Source organism: Chlamydomonas reinhardtii, chromosome 12, assembly GCF_000002595.2.
Source record: "Chlamydomonas reinhardtii strain CC-503 cw92 mt+ chromosome 12, whole genome shotgun sequence".
Lineage (NCBI taxonomy): Eukaryota > Viridiplantae > Chlorophyta > Chlorophyceae > Chlamydomonadales > Chlamydomonadaceae > Chlamydomonas > Chlamydomonas reinhardtii.
The window spans coordinates 9124907-9142594 of NC_057015.1; the positions used below are offsets into that span (position 1 = coordinate 9124907).

The window sequence follows — 17688 nt, forward strand, 5'->3', positions numbered from 1 at the left end:
GGCATAAACCCAGCGGCCCACCCACCCACGCACGCACGCACGCACGCACGCACGCACGCACGCACGCACGCACGCACCGACAGGGGTGTTCCTGGGGGGCTTCGCCCCCCCCCCTGGAACGCTGCGCTGGGGGGGCTCAGCCCAAAAATGGAGTTCCGCAGCCAGCAGCATGAAATACCAGTTGAGAGAGCCACGGCCTGTGCGCGACCCTCGGCGGCATCAAACTTCCTACGGTGCCAACCGCCCCATCACCCGTTTCTGGGCAAAGGCTGCTGGTGCATGGAACGCGCCGGCAACGCTGAGTTATGACATGCATGTCAGTACGTCCCACCCCGTGAGGTGCCAAAAATTTGCAAACTGCCACGTCGCGCAACCACTAGTGACCAACGCGGAACTTATCACCCAGTCTGCATCAATGCAGAGCGCCCAAATCCAAGTGCTGATTACGAGCTGCATGTGTGCGTACACATCGTGGGTGCCGGCTGAGTCATGCCATGCAGTTGCCGGCGGCACGGCGGCACGCGGCACGTATATAAACCTGCACCAACCTTGGAAGAGCTCACCAAATGTTACATCATCTGTAATTGTAGTTATTCAATACAATGACGTGTTGCAATCATCGCAAGCAGTGATTGACACGTGCGCGGCTACCACCCCACCTTGCATGCAATAGATGTCACCACCGCGGCGGGGGCAGTGGCGGCTGGTACAGGAAAGAAACGATGCTCTCGCCTCCCCCCATACATGCGTCCTCGCCATCTCTGTCTGCCGCTTGCCGCCGCGGGCTGGGCGTGCCCACCACACCTGTCGCAAGGGCAGCTGCTGACCCCGGCTGCGCATGCTCGGCGCCAGTCGCCGGCCCCGCGGCCATCTTAAGCACGGGTCCGGAGTGGTTGAGCGTCGACATTATCGCGTCTGGTGCCGTTACGAAGGACGCCATGGCGGTGTCTGGATTACTCGTGCCACCACCGCTCGTCAGCGCCCATGCCGGCGGGGGCGATGCCAGGGGTGACTCGCCTGCTGCTACAGCCGGCCCAGCTGCAGTCAGGATCCCCGTCGCGGGCGCTGCTGTGCGGCTGCCGCCGGCCACTGAGCCGAGCGCAATCCATTTTGATGCGGCAGTGCCAGAGGGCCGCGGCGGCCCGGAGGGCGGCAGCGGCAGTCGTGTTCCGTTCACCAGTGCGAGCAGCGCCGGCGGCACCAGCGGCAGCTGAGAAGCGCTCGCGGCCAGCAGGAGGTCGCTCCCGCCTTCGCGCGTGGCAGTAGCCACCTGCGGCTGAGGCACTGGCGGCTGCAGGGAGCTGCCGCCGCTGCTACTGCCGCCGCCGCTGCAGCCGCCGCTACCCTTATCAAGTCCGCTCAGCCCAGCGGGCGCGCGCTGCTGGGGCTGCGGCTGCGGGGTGGGCAGCTGCTGTTGGGAGTCCAGGGCGGCATGCTGTGAGTGCCGCCGGTGATGATGATGGTGGGACGCAGCAGGAGCCCACTGCTGCTGTGCCGGCAGCAGCTGCAGCTGGATGGGCGGCGGCGGGCGGCACATCGGCCCCAGGGGGCTGCCGAGACGTGCCGTGGCATGCGCATGTGCCGTGGCCTGCACAAGGGACGGCGGCCGGTAGGCGCGCACTGCCCCGGCCCCGCCTGAGCCCGCACCTGTACAGGCATTGCTGCTGCTTCCGCCGCCCAGCCGGCCGCCGCTGCGTTTCTCAGCTGCTGAACCCCACACATCCCCGCTGCTGTCCTGGCCCGACGTGCCCGTGTGCGTCACGTCCAACGCCGAGCCGCTCACGTACGTGCCGCTGCAGCTGCTGCCGCGGTTGCTGACCTCCTCCTCGTCAATGCCAGCGTCGCATGTGTCCCCGCCACTGGTGTGATGACCAGCGACGCCGCTGGCCGCAAGCGGGTTGCGCCGCCAGCTACTGCCGCCGCCAGCCTGTGCGCCCGCAGCAGGCGCAGCCCCTGCTGACAGGCCTGCCGCGCCTGCATCCGCTACTGCCTCAGACATGGGCAAGACACTGGGTACGGCGCTGCGACCGTCGCTGCTGCGTGCACCGCGCGGCAGTAGCAGCGTGCAGCTATCGACGGTCCCTGTCGGCTGTAGCAGGTAGCTGTTGCCCCTTTGATGTGGCTCGCGTTCGCTGCTATAGCGGTCACGGCTGCTACTGCCCTGCCGGCCGATGGTGCTATCATCAGCGCGGTGCTGCTGCGCTGCTGCAGCCACGGACCGCAGCTCCACTGTGCCGTGCCGCTGGCCAGCAGTTGCCGCGTGGCTAATGGCTACTGCCGCTGCCTCCTGCACGGGCACTGCCTCCTGCTGCCCCTCTGCCGCGTCGTCGGGCTCCTCCACATCCGCACCAAAGTCCGAGGGCTCCCGGAACCGCGGCGAGTGCGTAAAGCCTGACTTGCGGGAGACCAGCCCCACCAGCCCCGCTACCGCCGCGCCCGGCAGCACGCGACCAGACGCCGTCATGTGTGGCGGCCGCATGCCCGGATCGCCCGGCGGCCCATGCTGCGGCCCTTGGTGTGGGCCCCACTGGCTCATGGGCTGTAGCTGCTGCTGCTGCTGCTGCTGCTGCTGCTGCTGCTGCTGCCGCTGCTGCGCCGCCACTACTGCCACTCCGTGCTGATCCGCCTGCACGTGGAAGGCTCCGCTGTTGCCGTTGGGATCGAGGGCGCCGCCTTTGCCGACAAGCCCTTGGCATGGCGGCTGTCCCCAGCCGTCCGGCTGCGCCTGCTGCGCCTGCTGCTGCTCCAGCGCCTGCGGCTCCGCCCCGGGCGGCAGCGGCGGCTGCTGGGGGTTGGGCCATGGCACCACGCCCGCCTCCTCCAGGAGGTCGTTGACTCCCAGGAGGTTGGAGGAGATGCGGTGCCAGGAGCTGCGCACGCCGCCGTTGGAGGACATGCGGCTCTGCAGGGAATGAGTGGCAGGTAGGAGGCGGCACGAGGAGATGTGTCAAGCCACTCGCACGGGTTGCAACCGCGCCCAGGACTCCTTCCAGCGCCTGTTCACAAGCTGGGGGGATGGGCATGTAGCCCAAGCGAGGGCGCTAGGCGCAGCGGAAAGGCCCCCAGCCCCAGCCCCCAGCCCCCGCCTCCGCCCCCAGCCCCGCCCAGGACCCCGCCCGCAGCCTGCAACCCCCCAGCCCCCAGCCCCGCGTCACATACACGCACGCACGCACGCACCATGGCGCTGGGTGTGCTGTAGGCGCGCACCAGGCACCACTTGAGGTTCTCGCAGTTGGAGATGGCGAATGCCGCCAGGCCTCCGAATAACAGGAACACAAAGGCTCCCAGCATCTGGTCCACGCCTAGGCGGCTGCTGTCCAGAATCGCGGCGGTGCCGTCGTCGCACTGGCTCAGGCCGTCAAACCAGGTGCGGTACAGTGTTGAGAGCGTACCGTCCTCGCTGAATGCCTGTGAATAAGGTGGTGCGGCAATGGAGAGGACGCGTGGAGCAAATGAAAGTATGTTACGGATAGTTTGAAAGGCGCAGGGCACGCAGTCGGTCCGGCACACCGCATTTGCGCAACGACAACACGACTGTGACCGACCTGCATGGCGTTGTTGATGAGCGGCAGCCAGGGAGAGCCCTTCTGCAGCCCAATCACTAGGTTGCCTGCAGAGACGGCAGCGGATTGCATCAATGTGGGGGGAAGAGTCAGCCCAACTGTCAGTCATACATGTGCTGCAGGAGTACGGAACTGCAAGCAAGTCCAACTGATACGCATAGGGTACACACACACGAGCACGCAAGGCGAGCACGCACGCACGCACGCACGCACGAGCACACACACGAGCATGCACGAGCATGCAAACGTTCTTGACCCTCTCTACTGGAGCGTTCTCCACATACAGACCCATCGACCCAAAACAACGAACACACAAACGAGCACCCACCGCCCCGCCCCGCGCCGGCGGCCCCCACCTGGCCCGAAGGGGTCTCCCACCACCTGCAGGTCACAGGGCTGCTGCTGCGCTATGTAGTCGAGCAGCGGCTGGTCCGACACGAACGCCGACACCTCGCCCGCACGCAGCCAGGCCAGGCACGTGTCCGTGGCGCAGTAGCGTACCCTGAGGGCCGCCCCGTGCGAGAGCCCGGGGAGAAGGCGGGGGAGAGGGGAGGGGTAGTCCAGCATGAGGGACGCCATACACGGCGTCGCACAGGCGTTGCGCAATCTTGGTTGTCGACAACTTCGCAAGCTCGACGCGCAGGTTGCACGGCAAGGCAAAGCTCGCAAGAGACTCTTATCGGCACACACTTAGACCACACACTGCGCGCACTCACAACCCACCTGGGCTGTAGCTGCGTGGCGAGTGTGTCCTGGCTGGAGGCGAAGTAGGCGGCGGTGGAGCCGTTGGGGTTCACGCCAATCAGTGCGTTGTCGCGCACCAGGTCCTGTGGGGATGGCGGCGTGTTATGCAGTGCGGGGCTAGGGGGGCACGGACAGGAGGCCCTTGGCTGGTTTCCCATCCACGGTCCGAGGAGCCTTCAAGGCAAGCCTGACGTATGTGGCACGTGCTGCCGTGCCCTCATCATCCACTGACGCTGCTCCGACCTCAATCCTGGACTCCGATCGGCCTGCCCGCCCTCCGCCTCCTCCCCCCGGGGACTACTGTCCAGTGCCACTCCATTGTCAAGCATAGGCCACGCTTTCCTCCTCGCTCTATTGCATTGGGTTCGGTTAAGTTTGGGCTGGTATCTGCAACCCCTCCGCCCCCTCCCCACACACACACACGCCCACCTGCAGGCCCTGGATGCCGACCGCCGCGCGGCGCACCGCCAGAAAGGACGTCAGGTTGGCTGTGTAGGAGGACAGCACGATCAGGCTGCGGATGGGCGGGGAAATGAGCGTGTGCAGTCGCGTGTGTGTTTGTCCGACGTGGGTTGGCGTGAACTCGGGTGGCGTGACTGTCAAGGGCAAGGCGCGAGCAAATGCATAGAGTGTACCGGCTCTTGAGGCGCAGGGCCGTTGCCCCCTCCCCCCAGTCAAATATCTGTGCCCCTTTAACGGCTTGCTGCAGGCCACGCACACACTATTCGCACGTAACTGCACACACACACACACACACACACACACACACACACACAACACACACACACACACACGTGTTACAATGTTTTCCTTGTGCTCTTGAACGCACGTGTCGGCGTGAAGATGCGTGGGAAGAGGACTGTCATGGGAAGAGTGTGACCGACGCAACCCGTCTCCGCTCTGCCCACACGCACCAGAAGAAGCAGTAGGCGAGGTACAGCACCTGCACGCCCCAGCTGCTGCGGCGGGGCCGCTCCGGCGCTCCGGCCGCCGCCATGAAGCTGATGAAGACGTGGCTGTCCTCGTCTGGTGTGCGCGCGCGGAGGTGAGGTAGGGGTGCGGAGGGGGAGGATGTATGGCGTGTGTTGGAGAGAGGATGGGGCACCTAATTAAGTCTGGGTTGTCCAGGGATGCCTGCGCTTTCAAGTAGAGGATTGAGCACACGCACCGAGAGCTCAAATGCCATTCGATGCACGGGGCTTCCCACGCTACCCCACACGTATCTCAACAACCCGGCCTCGTGCCGCACCTTGTTTGGCCCGCGCCGCCGCCCGCCCCGTGAGCACGCCTGTGCGCCGCAGCGCGCGCGTCTGCCTCGTGCGAATCCACTTGCTGTACAGGTCCAGCAGCCAGAACACCACCGCCACGCCCACCACCGTGCACAGCAGCGTCAGCCACAGCGTCATCTTGAACGGCTCCAGCACCGACAGCGGGCCCGGGCCGTGCTGCTCGTCCCTGTACGCGGGCGGCGAGGTGTGCGTGCATGTGTGTGTCTGTGTAGTCTGTGTGTGTTTAAGAGCACAAGGAAAACATGATGCGCAGGACAGTGCGTGTGTGTTTGCGTGTGTGTGTGTTTATGTTTGTGTGTGCGTGCGTGCGTGCGTGCGTGCGTGCGTGCGTGCGTGCGTGCGTGCGTGCGTGCGTGCGCGCGCGCGTTCGTGCGTCGCGGAAGTGCTTGCGTGGTCATCGGGTGGGGCGTGAGGCGTGTGTCAGCAGCAGCTTGTGTCCCTGGCGCCAGCGATCTGGCGTCACAACCTTTAAACCCATACGCCGGCGTCGGCGTGTCATCCTCTCTCCTGGTGAAGGGCGCTTTCCACCTATGCAGGCAGGGAGTCCGCTGCCTGCTGTTGCGCGTGTCCTCCTCCTCTTGCGCTCAGCCTCCACTCTGACAAGCCAAGGTACCGGCTACACAAGCGGCAAATGGCCTCGCGCCTTGCTATGGATATGCCGCATGAGCAGCCGGTACCTTGGCTTGTCAGGGCGGAGGCTGGGCGCAAGAGGAGGAGGATGAGCGTAACAGGCAGCGGACTCCCTGTCTGCACAGGTGGACAGCAGCAGTGGAATTCACCGCGCGGGAGAAACTGAGAAAGGATGATCACCCCAACATCCCGGCTGAGCTACCGGTACCTGCTCCATGTCCTTTGGCCTGTAGCTGCTTATTTCAAGGGGCAACGTCAAACCAGGTCGGCCGCCCGCTGTGTTGCGTCCATCCGGGTCCATCCCCACCTGCTGACCTGCCAGATCCAGCAGCCCGCGAGGCAGGTGTGGGGCACTGTGCCGTTCGCACCTGATCAGCAGGGACAGGCCCTGGTCCAGGTAGCTGAACGTACAGTCGATGGCCGACAGCCGACTCGCAGTCCTGCACGCCGGCAGCAATAATGCAAGCGCGGGCGTAGTCTTAAACACCGATAGGGGTGCCGCATTGCCCGACAGTCACGTGCGTCCCTACCTGCCGGACCCCGCCCCGAGGCATCAGTTGCGGCTACCCACCGTGTTAGCGGGAAGAGCACGACATCAGCGCGGCCATACACCAGCTCGCCGACCACGCCTGTGAGCCGACAGGGCAGGGGCCGAACGCATCGTGCAGGCAACGGGTCGAGGAGGGTTGGGGAGTGAGCGAGTGACATCACTACGTCACTACGACAAGGCAGACGAACCTAACTGTGCGTAAACCAGTCAGTGACGTTCCTTTTTGTGCTCCATGCACTCCCACGTGGGCCGGCCCGTCCAGTGCAACACGCATCGCAAGCAGCGTCCGCCGAACGCACCGCTCCAAGCTCCATTCGAGTCGAGCGTGCCTCCAGCATTAGTTGGCGATGTATACAGGGAATATGTGATGGCTGCCTCGCTTTGGGTGGCAATGACTCTGTTCAGGAGCTCTATGAGCATTCCGCTGTACAGTGTCGACCCGTTGCCTCCATCGTTAACAAAGATGAAGGGCGGTCTGTGCGCGACCGCCACACGCCACTGCACCGCCTGGACTGTAGGCATTTGCAGCGGTTTCGGTGTTCGACCCAGCGTTCGACTTATTCCATTTGTTCCCTCATTTGAACTATGTGATGCTGTGAGATAAACTCAGTTCTTGGACTCCAGGGATGCATCGGCTGGAAGTGAAACGACAGAAATGTTGGCAATGCAAAAAAATGGCACGGCCAGAAACCGTTGTTCAGCTTGCCTCGCCGAGCCGTAAACTTGGAATGAACTGGGTCCATACCACATGTACAACATGCCACAGCTGCAAGTGCGAACTTGCAACGCGGCCACTTACGAATACGAATGCCCCGTGACATTTCCAAGGTCCTGGTCGCCAACCCGCCCAAAGCGCTTTACCTTCGGGCCCTTCCAAAGGACCATTCCGCATGCAACATGCCATCTATGACCCTACCCGTATCACCCGACGTCATCACGAAGCCTTAACGCATTTACTGTTCCACTCGAGGCGTCGTCTGGCTTCACCGCGTGCGGGGGTAACCCACTAGTAACTACAACACCCACGCAGCTCAGCACACAGTTGCGTACGCCCACAACATTCATCGCCCGTTCGTCCTTGCCCTTCCTCATAAGCCGCACCCACACACATTCCCACCCCCAACCCTTTAGTCGATTTTGGTTTAGTTTGGGCTGGTGATTACAGCCCCCCACCCCCACCCACCCACACAACTTCTTTCAAATCTCACTACCCTCGCCAGACACACGCCGTAACAAACCTGCATCAGACCACGGCACCCCCAATCAATCGCGTCCCGCTGTCCCCACTCGACGTTTCCCCGCCCGTCGCCGTGTACGCATACCCATATGCTCCAACGCCTACTGATTGCAAATCCGTCACGCCTGCTGCTCCCGCCACCGGCGCCGCCACGCTACCCGGCTCCAATGCCGACGGCTGCATCGGCATCGGCATCGCCGCCGACGCCGACGCCGACGACTGGCTCTGCGCCCGGTGCACACCAGGCACGCTCATCCCGGGAAACCCTACTCCCGCTCCCGCTCCTTCCAGCGCCAAGCTCTGTGCTTGAGCTGATTGAGCCTGCGTCTGCGCCGCGAAAGCAGGGAACGCGGCCGGGTGCTGCGCCGCCCAGGCGTCCGCGTCCCGCCCAAAGCCGCTGGTGCCCCCTGGGTCCTGGTCGTGGTCGTGGCCGCAGATGCCGTCCAGGATGGCGGCGAACGCGCGCGGCCGCAGCCGCACCGGCCCCAGCAGCATCTGGCGCCAGGCGCGCGCCAGGCGGGCCGGGCTGCGGCTGCCTCCGGGCAGGCAGGGCAGGTTGCGGCGGAAGATGGCGAAGCCGTTGATCATCTCTTTGGTGGTCATGTCTGTGGGGCAGAGAGGGGGGCGTGGGGGAGGTAGAGGGAATGGGGGGTGGGGGTGTAAGTACCAGCCCAAACCCAATGCAGGGCACAGATGCGGTGGAAAGGGAATGCGGGAGTCAAGTAGCGAGAACCCGTTGAAGATGGGCTGGGACTAGGACAGTGTGATGTGTAGCGCTTGGCTACAGTGATAGCCATGTTGCTGTGGCGAACACCGTCAGAAGGATTTAGCGCGGGCACAATGACAACACGGGGATGAGCTGCTCGTGGGATGAGCTCTCGAGGCCGCATGGGGCGCAGCATGCCCAGGGAGGCCAAGACGCCAGGGATCTGCGGCGCCGGCAGAGCAGAGCAACCCGACGGCTGCCCGCTTCCACGCGCTGCTGCGCCGCTGGCTCCCGGCGTGGTGGTGCTTGCTGCTCACCGCACATGAGGAAGACGCAGTGCATGGCTCCGAAGCCCAGCATGAACACGTGGTAGGCCGCCACCGCCGCCAGTAGCAGCAGCAGGTACGTCTCCACGTCAGACCAGGAGCGGGCACTGAGCGGCAGGAAGTTTGAGGCAGCGACACGAGGTGGCGACAAAGGCGTTGTGGGAGTGGCGAGTGGTGGTGAGTGCTGACCTTGGACAGGGTGTCAGATCACTGCATCCGGCTGCGGCCGGCATGATGTGCAATGGTGCCTATGCCGTTCTAAGGTGCGCGGATGTCAAGCCCGTCTGCCCGGCTGCTGTCCGCTCACCCGGGGAAGCCATCGTTCTTCAGGCGCCAGGCACATCCGCCGACGGTCAGCAGCGCCACAATCTGATGCGTGCGGAGACACACGGGACACACGGCCGATGGATAGCGCGCAACGCAAGCCACGGGGTGATTATCGCAACCGCTGATCGTGTGTTGCTCAGTAGCCGCCCATTCGTCCCCTGCTGCCAGACCGCCGATGCTCACAATTCACCGTTTCGTACAGACACATCTCTCGAGTCCCCCCACCCGGCGCCCTCCCTCCTCTCCCTCCCTCGCTAGGGATTGTCAGCCCTAGTCATCAGTGGCTTCGCCACTACCAAGTGTAACTATTGTCCCTCCCTCCCTCCCTCCCTCCCTCCCTGTTGCGCACCACATTCCGTCACGCTGCCTTTTACCTATGGAGCCTGGAACCCCTCACGAACACACCGTGCACACACACACACACACACACACACACACACACACACACACACACACACACACACACACACACACACAACCCTTGCATACCTGTGCCAGCAGCATGAAGGTGGCGAAGAACCTGTGGTTGAGGTGCGCCACGCAGTTGCCCACCACCCCGCAGTGGTGGTCAAAGTGCGCCATGCAGGCGCCACACACGCCGCAGTGGTGCGCGCGCTCCGGCCGCCAGATGTGGCACGTGATGCAGTACTTGTGCACGACCAGCGGCTCCATCTCCAGGGCTGTAGCTGCTGCAGCTGTAGGTGCTACTGCCGTCGCTGATGCCGCGGCGGCGGCGGCAGCTGCATCGCTGCCGTCGCCGGGTATGGCCTTATATGCCGCCAGGCCGGCGCCGCTACTGCCGCTGCTCGGGCTCGGGTGCATGCCCGCCGCCGCTGCTGCTGCTGCTGCTAACGCTGTTGGTGACGGCGCCAGTGGCACGTACCCGGGCAGGCTCGGCGACATCGGCGCGGGCGAGGGCGAGGGCCCACCGACTCCTCCGCCTGCTCCAACAGTGCCGCGACCGATCCCGACGGCGAGCCCCGCGTGGAATGCCTGGTCGCCGCCTGTGGTGTGGCCAGCCCCGGCAGTAGCCCCCATGGCTACTGCTGCTCCCGCGGATGCTGATGTTGATGCTGGCGGCAGGCCGCCCTTTGTGGCTGCTGTGCCAAGACTGCCGGCGCCCACAAGCGCCACAGCGCCGCCGCCACTGGGGCTGCCGCCGCAACTGGCTGCCTCCGTATAATGGTCTCCAGCTGTTGTTGCTGCTGCTGCTGCTGTTGCTGCTGTTGCTGCTGCTGTTGCTACTGCCGTGTAGGTGTCGTCTGTGGGGTCGGCTCCGAAGCAGCCCACCTGCGTCGGGTGCAGTAGGTGATGCCGCTCCACCCGCCACTCCGACATCTGTGGGGCCAGACCGCCAGTGTGTCGCTGCCTGAATACCGATACACATCATGACAGGCTCCACGCAGGCTCACACCCCATGCAGCGCAATGCCCAGCCCACAGGCCCCAGCCCGAAGCCCACAGCCCGCTCATCCCAGCCCACAGCCCACAGCCCGCTAGTCGCTGAGGCCCCCGACTGCGCCCCCACCTTCATCGTGCGCACCCACACGCCAGTGACTGCGCGTGTGTACCTGCGCGCGGAACACCACGCACCCAAGCAGGCAGGAATGAACACGGGCACCCGGTGTGGGCCATTTTCCGGGGGTCTGTTGGACTGGTGCGCGGCACTGGGCCTACTGGGCCCCTGCTCCGGCCCCCGCCCCACACGCTCCGCCCCCGTTTGGGCTGGTATTTACAGCCCCCCCTCCCCCCCCACACACACATACACACCTGGACCGGTTGGGCACATTGCCCTCGCCACTGTCCAGCGCCACCACCACCGGGTCTGTGTGAAAGAGACGGACAGGAGTTAGCTGGCTACCTGAAGAGCTGTCGTTAATGTACATCCATGCTATTCTGACCCTTGACGAGAAGCCCGTGCCTACCGCCCCACCGCAACGCCGCGTTCCCGTCTGAAAAACACCATGCACACGACCATGTGGCCCTAACCTACCCCAACCCTCGTGCCTACCCCTGCTGCTGCTGCGCGGCAGTATGCCCGGGTCCACCAGGTGCGTGGCCCACAGCAGGCCGCACGAGGCCGCCAGCAGCACCCCGACCACGGCCTGGTAGTAGGCCGGCAGGCCGCGCACACTGCAGGGAGGGGGTGGCGGAGGCGGCGGTGGGGGAGGCGGCGGTGGAGGGGATGGTGGTGGGGTTACATTCATGATTAATTAAGAAGTGAAGTCGTAGGCAGGTACAGTTGCAGCGTAGACGCGTGGTTACCGATGTCCGTGAAGTCCAGCGGCCAGCTCCAGCGCGTAGACCCGCCGAAGGCTGCTGCTGCTGCTCTCCCATTTTGTCTAACGACTATTCTAAGTAGGTTGATCGTATTGTATTAACGTCAGTAAGATGATCACGTATAGCTCAGTAGCGCTCGGATGCATATGCGGATGCGAGTGCAACGCGACCGCCGCTGGACTTTCCTATACCCGACTTGCTTTGTACTCACCTGCGCGCCGCGAGCGCAGGCGCCGCACCGGATACCGCGCCGCGCATGCACAGAGTGGGGCAGAGGCAGGGGGCGGTCAGGCGCGGCGCAAGTATGACGCGGGGGAGAAAAAAGCGATATGGAGTGGAGAGGAGTGGAGCGGTGTGGAGGGCGTGTGCGGTATGGAGGTGGTGGTGTGGGTGCGCGGGGCGGGCGCGGAGGTGGCTGCATGGGGCAGGTGTGCAGCTGTGTGGGCGGTGTGGCGCCGGGTGGGCAGTGTGCAGCCCTTCGGAGCACTGGGGGGCTGCGCACACAGCCGCTCACCCGCAACCGAAGATGGCTCCGGCCATGAGCAGGTAGTGGAGCGTCAACACTGCCGGAAGGGTTTGGTTTGGGAGGGGTTACATTGGAGTAGCAGGAGGCAGGGGGAAGGGCATGCGGTCGGGGCATTCGTACTCGCCTTGGCCCCGCGTAGGCCCCCTTCCCGACACGCATCCGCACCCACTCACCCGCACCCATCATCTACCCGCCCCTGGCCAGCCCGTTATCCATCCCACGCAACACGGGAGTCCCGGCGAGACCGGGAGGCTGCCCGCCCAGACTCACGTGCGGGGCCTGCGGCGCGACAGGCCATTTTGAGGCCACTCCTCGCGAAGCAAGTATTGCAGCACCTGATTATCCGTTTGTTGAATTGTGCAGCATGGATAACAGGCGCCCTAAGCTGCAGGGCTGCAAAAGGCATGTCCCATTCACGCTAGTTTAGGCAGACTCGATTATTACCCCAATTGTCAAACTGTATGGACTTATTGACTCCTTACTGCCGTGTAGCGTTACAAACCGCCACGGCCCCAAACGACAATCCCAATCTCTCAAACCGACAATAGCCTCCACTCATGCCTCAAGCGGCCTAGCAACTCATTCGTGGCCCTCAGCGGCCTCCTACCTCCGGCCTCGCAGCTCCCGATAACCCCACCAAGTCCGCCGTGCCCGCCCCAGCCCGCCCGTGTTGAGGTTGCACTAGTGGCCGAAAGTGCTGCCAGTACTGGGTGTGTCGCATGTATGAAGTGCCTGATAGCAGCAGAGTCCAGACAACCACGCACGCCGCAGCGCCCACGGGTGCCACCACATTAATCCGCGGCGGCACCAGGGGGGGCGGGTGGGTTGTCACCGTCCCGGCAGAGGGACGATCCGAAATACAGTACAGAAGCACAACGGCAGATAAGGCGCCGTGTGCTCCTGACGCGTACAAGACCCAGCTCGGTTCGGCCCCATGCACAGGCACGTACCCGAGCGTCCTGCGCCGTGCGTGACTCTAACGCAACACGGCAGTTACGTCGCAATAACTAGACTTATCTCCACTGCGCTGCGATAAGTCAGCGCTTATTGACTCCTTACTGCCGTGTAGCGTTACAAACCGCCACGGCCCCAAACGACAATCCCAATCTCTCAAACCGACAATAGCCTCCACTCATGCCTCAAGCGGCCTAGCAACTCATTCGTGGCCCTCAGCGGCCTCCTACCTCCGGCCTCGCAGCTCCCGATAACCCCACCAAGTCCGCCGTGCCCGCCCCAGCCCGCCCGTGTTGAGGTTGCACTAGTGGCCGAAAGTGCTGCCAGAGTTTGGTAGTAGTCCTCAACGCCGGGAGGTCATGGTGCGGGCGACGGCAGCCCTGGTGGCTGGGCTTGATTGGCTTCGCGTATGCAGCTCTTCTCGCAAAGCGCTTGGCCCAACGGCCGGTCATGCAAACCAAGGTGCGGTCGGCGGTGATGGCGGTGGCGTTCGTGCCCTTGCGCTACCGAAATCATGTGTCTCGAACACCGCGGAGCGCTCCGCCCATCGCCTAGCTTGCGCACGAACGTACGGTCCTAGTTGCACACTCAACAGCGGTCAATAGAACGAGCTTCGTGCTTGGGGATATTGGCTGCACGAGCAGCACCATCACGCGGGGATGAGCGCCGCCGGAGGCGCCGCCGGCACCTGCTGCAGGCGCAGGGCGACGCCAACGCGGGGCCTGACAGCGCCACACTCCGTCGGTCATGGGCGGCCAATGGTCACTACCAGAAGACAAGCAGCAATAGGAACACGACTGGCTTTGCAAGGGCCATGATACCAGACTCACAAACGTATCAGGTGCACCAATGGCCACGACAGAAACACACATGCGTTATCCCGCGTGCGCCAGCCATGCAGACGACGCCGGGGCGTTACAGGGAAACACATGCATCCTTGTTCAGGTGTGTGGCTTGTGGGCAGCTGTGGCCGTCCGTGTGCCCAGGAAAGGTAACAGTGCGTGTTGGCACGTGTTGGCACGAACCACTGGAGACCTCGGTACTCTCTACCGGCCCCCAGGGCCATGCCATAACACGTGTTGACGTTGTAGGCTGCTCGGAACAACCTTGGGAATAATAACAACGTCGTGACTCGAAGCTGGGACAGGCTAGCCAACATGCGCCACGCAGGAGAAGGCGCGAGTTGCAACACTAGAGCGGTTTTACGTACGCGAGTCACGCGCGGCAACCTGCCCTTCGTTCACCCGCGCCGTCGTGGTGTAGGATGCGGGCAGCCATGCCCAGCCGTGCAGCATGGCCACGAACACTAATTTCTTTCTTGCTAGCTAGGTGCCATGCTTGAGATTTGCAGTGTCTTGCATAAGAGTCACTACCAATCAAGCAGTAGGTACACCCATAGATAGCATCACCCCGGCGGACGCAGGACAGGCGCGCACGTGAATGTTTGCCTCCAAACGCCGCGGGGATGCATGCACACAATGTCCCGTACGTGCCGATACCGTACGCCACGGCAGCTGTGGGGTGTACCGTAATAGCAGGGAGGGCAACATGAAGGGTAACACCTCAGCAACCCCAGCAAGGCTGGCCTGGTCGAGCGGCGCGGAGGGGTGAAGGATACCCGGTATGTATCTATAGTGATAGAAGGCGTAGTGATGGGAGGAAATAAGGAGCACTCGGGGCCGCGATGGCGGGTTGGATGCGCCACGGGCCCCGGCCCAGCCAAAGGGAGCGAACGCTGGGCGGAGCCGGTGGGTGAGCGACTCGAGGGACGTGCCAGTAGTGAACAGCAGTGGCGGATGGGTCATCCAATGTGAGAGATGATACAGCCACGCCGGCAGCCAAACTCCGCACTCGACCACGTACGGGCACGTCGTGGTACTGCTGTGAGGAGGCCGGGCTGAGTTGGGATGCCTGCCAAGCCTGGCTACCCACATGTGAGCCTGTGTCGCCATACGCTCTTAATAGTAATGACATATAGCACACTGCTCCTAGCACTTCGGTGATAAGTAATTGCCCCGCCGGGTGAAGTAAGGCCGGGGCTGAAAGGAACCAAGGTTGGTTCCCTAGGCGTCCACTCGCGAGTGGGCAGGCGACACATACAGTTGGCATTGACGTGCGTTGCGGAACTAATGCGTACGTTGGCTTGGGTCTCTGGGTTCATGAGGCATTGACAGAACACGCTGCCCCTGCTATGGCTCTGACGAAGTAACATGTATGCATACATGTCCTGAAGGATTGGCAGGGAGCGTGCCGCACAGCACGCAAGCCGCGTGACTACGGTAAGCATGAGGCCATAACGTGACACAGATGCCGTGCCATACAGGCGGCCAACGCTACGGCACAAGCCAGCTTGACGCGTCCACAGATACATACATGGCGCCTGACACCTGGATAGGAGCTATCAGTCTGACTGTGGGGTCGATGCTACCCCGGCATGGATCTGGGTTGAACGGTTGGTGGTACCATCGCGCGGGCATGGCGGGTCGAGTAGCGTGTTTCATGCACGGCACTCCCGCTAACCAGCTACACACCGCAGTGTACTGGTTATCCAACAACTACATTCAGACCATTCTGGTATCCCACTCAAACCTGCGCCAAGTGTCAGGAAAAGCGCTTGCCAAGTCGGCTACCCGCTTTCACAGGATGGCGAGCGGGTGACTGGCATGTGTACAGGCGGGTGGGCCAACAAGAGGGGAGGGCGGATGGGTGCCGTGACTTGGTGGTGGGCCCCACCGCGAGCAGCAACAGCCCAGCCCAACACACGGGCGCCATCCAAACCCACCAGGCAGGCTGTAATCCCAGCTCCGACCGTATCTCGCAACAAAATGTTGGTTGCGCAGGGTCGGGCTCACTGCGTGACACAGCGTCCGATGCCTGGTGCAGGGCACGAAGGCATGTTTATGCGTCATGCGGTATAGTTATGCGTCATGCGGTATTGTTATTGGCTGGGCATAGCATGCTGGCCGAACTGCACAAAACTCCACATCGCTCACTGAGGGCGAAATATCCGGAAAAACAAATTCGGCACTTGGGCCTAGCGCACACATCGAATGCATATAGGTTGGCTTGGGGTGCGTCAGCCAAACTACAAGGGTGGTGCCGCGTGATAGTATGATGTGCGTGCGGACCTCAAGACGTACAGGGTGACGCATGATCACGTAAGCCCGCTCCGTTGTCAACACGAAGCAATAGCGAGGCGCAGGCTTGCCGTGCACGGTACACTCAAGGCGTATTGCGACAGGGCACACAGCAGGGCACGCAACAAGTCGAAGCGTCCATAACGACAGGGCAGGCAGCATAATTGCATGCGGCACACAGGCCATATCGCAAGACACATGATGCGAGGCGCAAAGCCTGTTGCTGGCGGCACACACGCCGTATCCGAACGTGGCGCTCAGACCACACATTGTCCACAACGCAAAGGCATGTACAACGAAGGCACGTAAGCATTTCAATGCCGTCTATAATCCACAACGCAAGAGTGTGGAGCCCGTTGCTTGCGGCACACAGGTCGTATCATAAGGGCACGTATGCCATCTATTACCCAAAAGCAAGGGTGGGAAGCCGTTGCTTGCGGCACACAGGTCACATCATACGGGCACGTATGCCGTGAATTGTCCATAAAACAAGGGTGCGGAGCCCGTTGCTTGCGGCGCACAGGCCGTATCATAAGAACACGTACGCGGCGCATTGTCCATGAAGCAAGGGCGCGGAGCCCGTTGCCTGCGGCACACAGGCCGTATCATGAGGGCACGTACGCCGTGAAGTGTCCATGGAGCAAGGGCGCGGAGCCCGTTGCCTGCGGCGCACAGGCTGTATCATGAGGGCACGTACGCCGTAAATTGTCCATGAAGCCAGGGCGCGGAGCCCGTTGCTTGCGGCGCACAGGCCGTATCATAGGGGCACGTATGCCGTCCATTGTCCATAAAGCAAGGGCACGGAGCCCATTGCTTGCGGCGCACAGGCCGTATCATAAGGGCACGTATGCCGTCCATTGTCCATAAAGCAAGGGCGCGGAGCCCGTTGCTAGCGGCGCACAGGCCGTATCATAGGGGCACGTATGCCGTCCATTGTCCATAAAGCAAGGGCGCGGAGCCCGTTGCTTGCGGCACACAGGCCGTATCATAAGGGCACGTATGCCGTCCATTGTCCATAAAGCAAGGGCGCGGAGCCCGTTGCTTGCGGCGCACAGGCCGTATCATAAGGGCACGTATGCCGTCCATTGTCCATAAAGCAAGGGCGCGGAGCCCATTGCTTGCGGCACACAGGCCGTATCATAAGGGCACGTATGCCGTCCATTGTCCATAAGGCAAGGGCGCAAAGCCCGTTGCTTGCGGCGCACAGGCCGGATCCCAACGGCACACACGCCCTTTCCCCAAGGGCACGCGGGCCCTGCGGCCTGGATAGGCAGACAGGAGAAGTACCGCGCCAAAAGTCCTGAGGGTCTTGGGGAGGTGGGGGTGGCACAATGGAAGATGTGGAAAGGTATTGCACAAAGCTGTGAACTGTAAAGCGACGGGTAGACACGAAGGCACGGCAAGCAGGACCGCGCATGGC

The 17688-nt window shown here is 62.9% G+C and overlaps 2 protein-coding genes across 3 annotated transcripts; both read right to left on the reverse strand.

Annotated features, from left to right (window-relative positions):
- Positions 1-143: 143 nt before the first annotated feature.
- CHLRE_12g542569v5 (uncharacterized protein) lies at positions 144-7389 on the reverse strand. 2 transcript variants are annotated; one of them, XM_043068787.1, is made up of 12 exons: positions 7076-7389; positions 6798-6855; positions 6542-6666; positions 6274-6343; positions 5557-5762; positions 5222-5333; positions 4737-4821; positions 4287-4390; positions 3920-4065; positions 3546-3610; positions 3178-3408; positions 144-2902 (listed from the first exon to the last, which is right to left on the reverse strand). In XM_043068787.1, the coding sequence occupies exons 1-12, from the start codon at positions 7296-7298 to the stop codon at positions 677-679; spliced, it is 3651 nt and encodes a 1216-aa protein (XP_042919176.1). In that variant the 5' UTR covers positions 7299-7389; the 3' UTR covers positions 144-676. The 2 variants fall into 2 exon arrangements, with proteins under 2 accessions (XP_042919176.1, XP_042919177.1); XM_043068788.1 differs by lacking the exon at positions 6274-6343 and having other exon boundaries at positions 6595-6666.
- A 54-nt stretch (positions 7390-7443) lies between these two features.
- CHLRE_12g542550v5 (uncharacterized protein) lies at positions 7444-12709 on the reverse strand. The gene is made up of 9 exons (XM_043068786.1): positions 12448-12709; positions 12166-12214; positions 11383-11504; positions 11142-11196; positions 10900-10942; positions 9862-10710; positions 9353-9414; positions 9037-9152; positions 7444-8618 (listed from the first exon to the last, which is right to left on the reverse strand). The coding sequence occupies exons 1-9, from the start codon at positions 12473-12475 to the stop codon at positions 8020-8022; spliced, it is 1923 nt and encodes a 640-aa protein (XP_042919178.1). The 5' UTR covers positions 12476-12709; the 3' UTR covers positions 7444-8019.
- Between the last annotated feature and the right edge of the window lie 4979 nt (positions 12710-17688).

What these genes read in the sequence shown, in the direction of transcription:
- CHLRE_12g542569v5 (XM_043068787.1), bottom strand. Translation starts at nt 7,298, where the DNA reads ATGCCTACAGTCCAGGCGGTGCAGTGGCGTGTGGCGGTCGCGCACAGA. An exon ending in CGGGCTGCTGGATCTGGCAG is followed by an intron (nt 6,344 to 6,541) that starts GTCAGCAGGTGG and finishes CCACCTGTGCAG; the next exon opens with ACAGGGAGTCCGCTGCCTGT. An exon ending in ACAGCACACCCAGCGCCATG is followed by an intron (nt 2,903 to 3,177) that starts GTGCGTGCGTGC and finishes CATTCCCTGCAG; the next exon opens with AGCCGCATGTCCTCCAACGG.
- CHLRE_12g542550v5 (XM_043068786.1), bottom strand. Translation starts at nt 12,475, where the DNA reads ATGGCCTGTCGCGCCGCAGGCCCCGCAC. An exon ending in TGTGGGTGCGCACGATGAAG is followed by an intron (nt 10,711 to 10,899) that starts GTGGGGGCGCAG and finishes CTGGCCCCACAG; the next exon opens with ATGTCGGAGTGGCGGGTGGA. An exon ending in CCTTCATGCTGCTGGCACAG is followed by an intron (nt 9,415 to 9,861) that starts GTATGCAAGGGT and finishes CGCACGCATCAG; the next exon opens with ATTGTGGCGCTGCTGACCGT.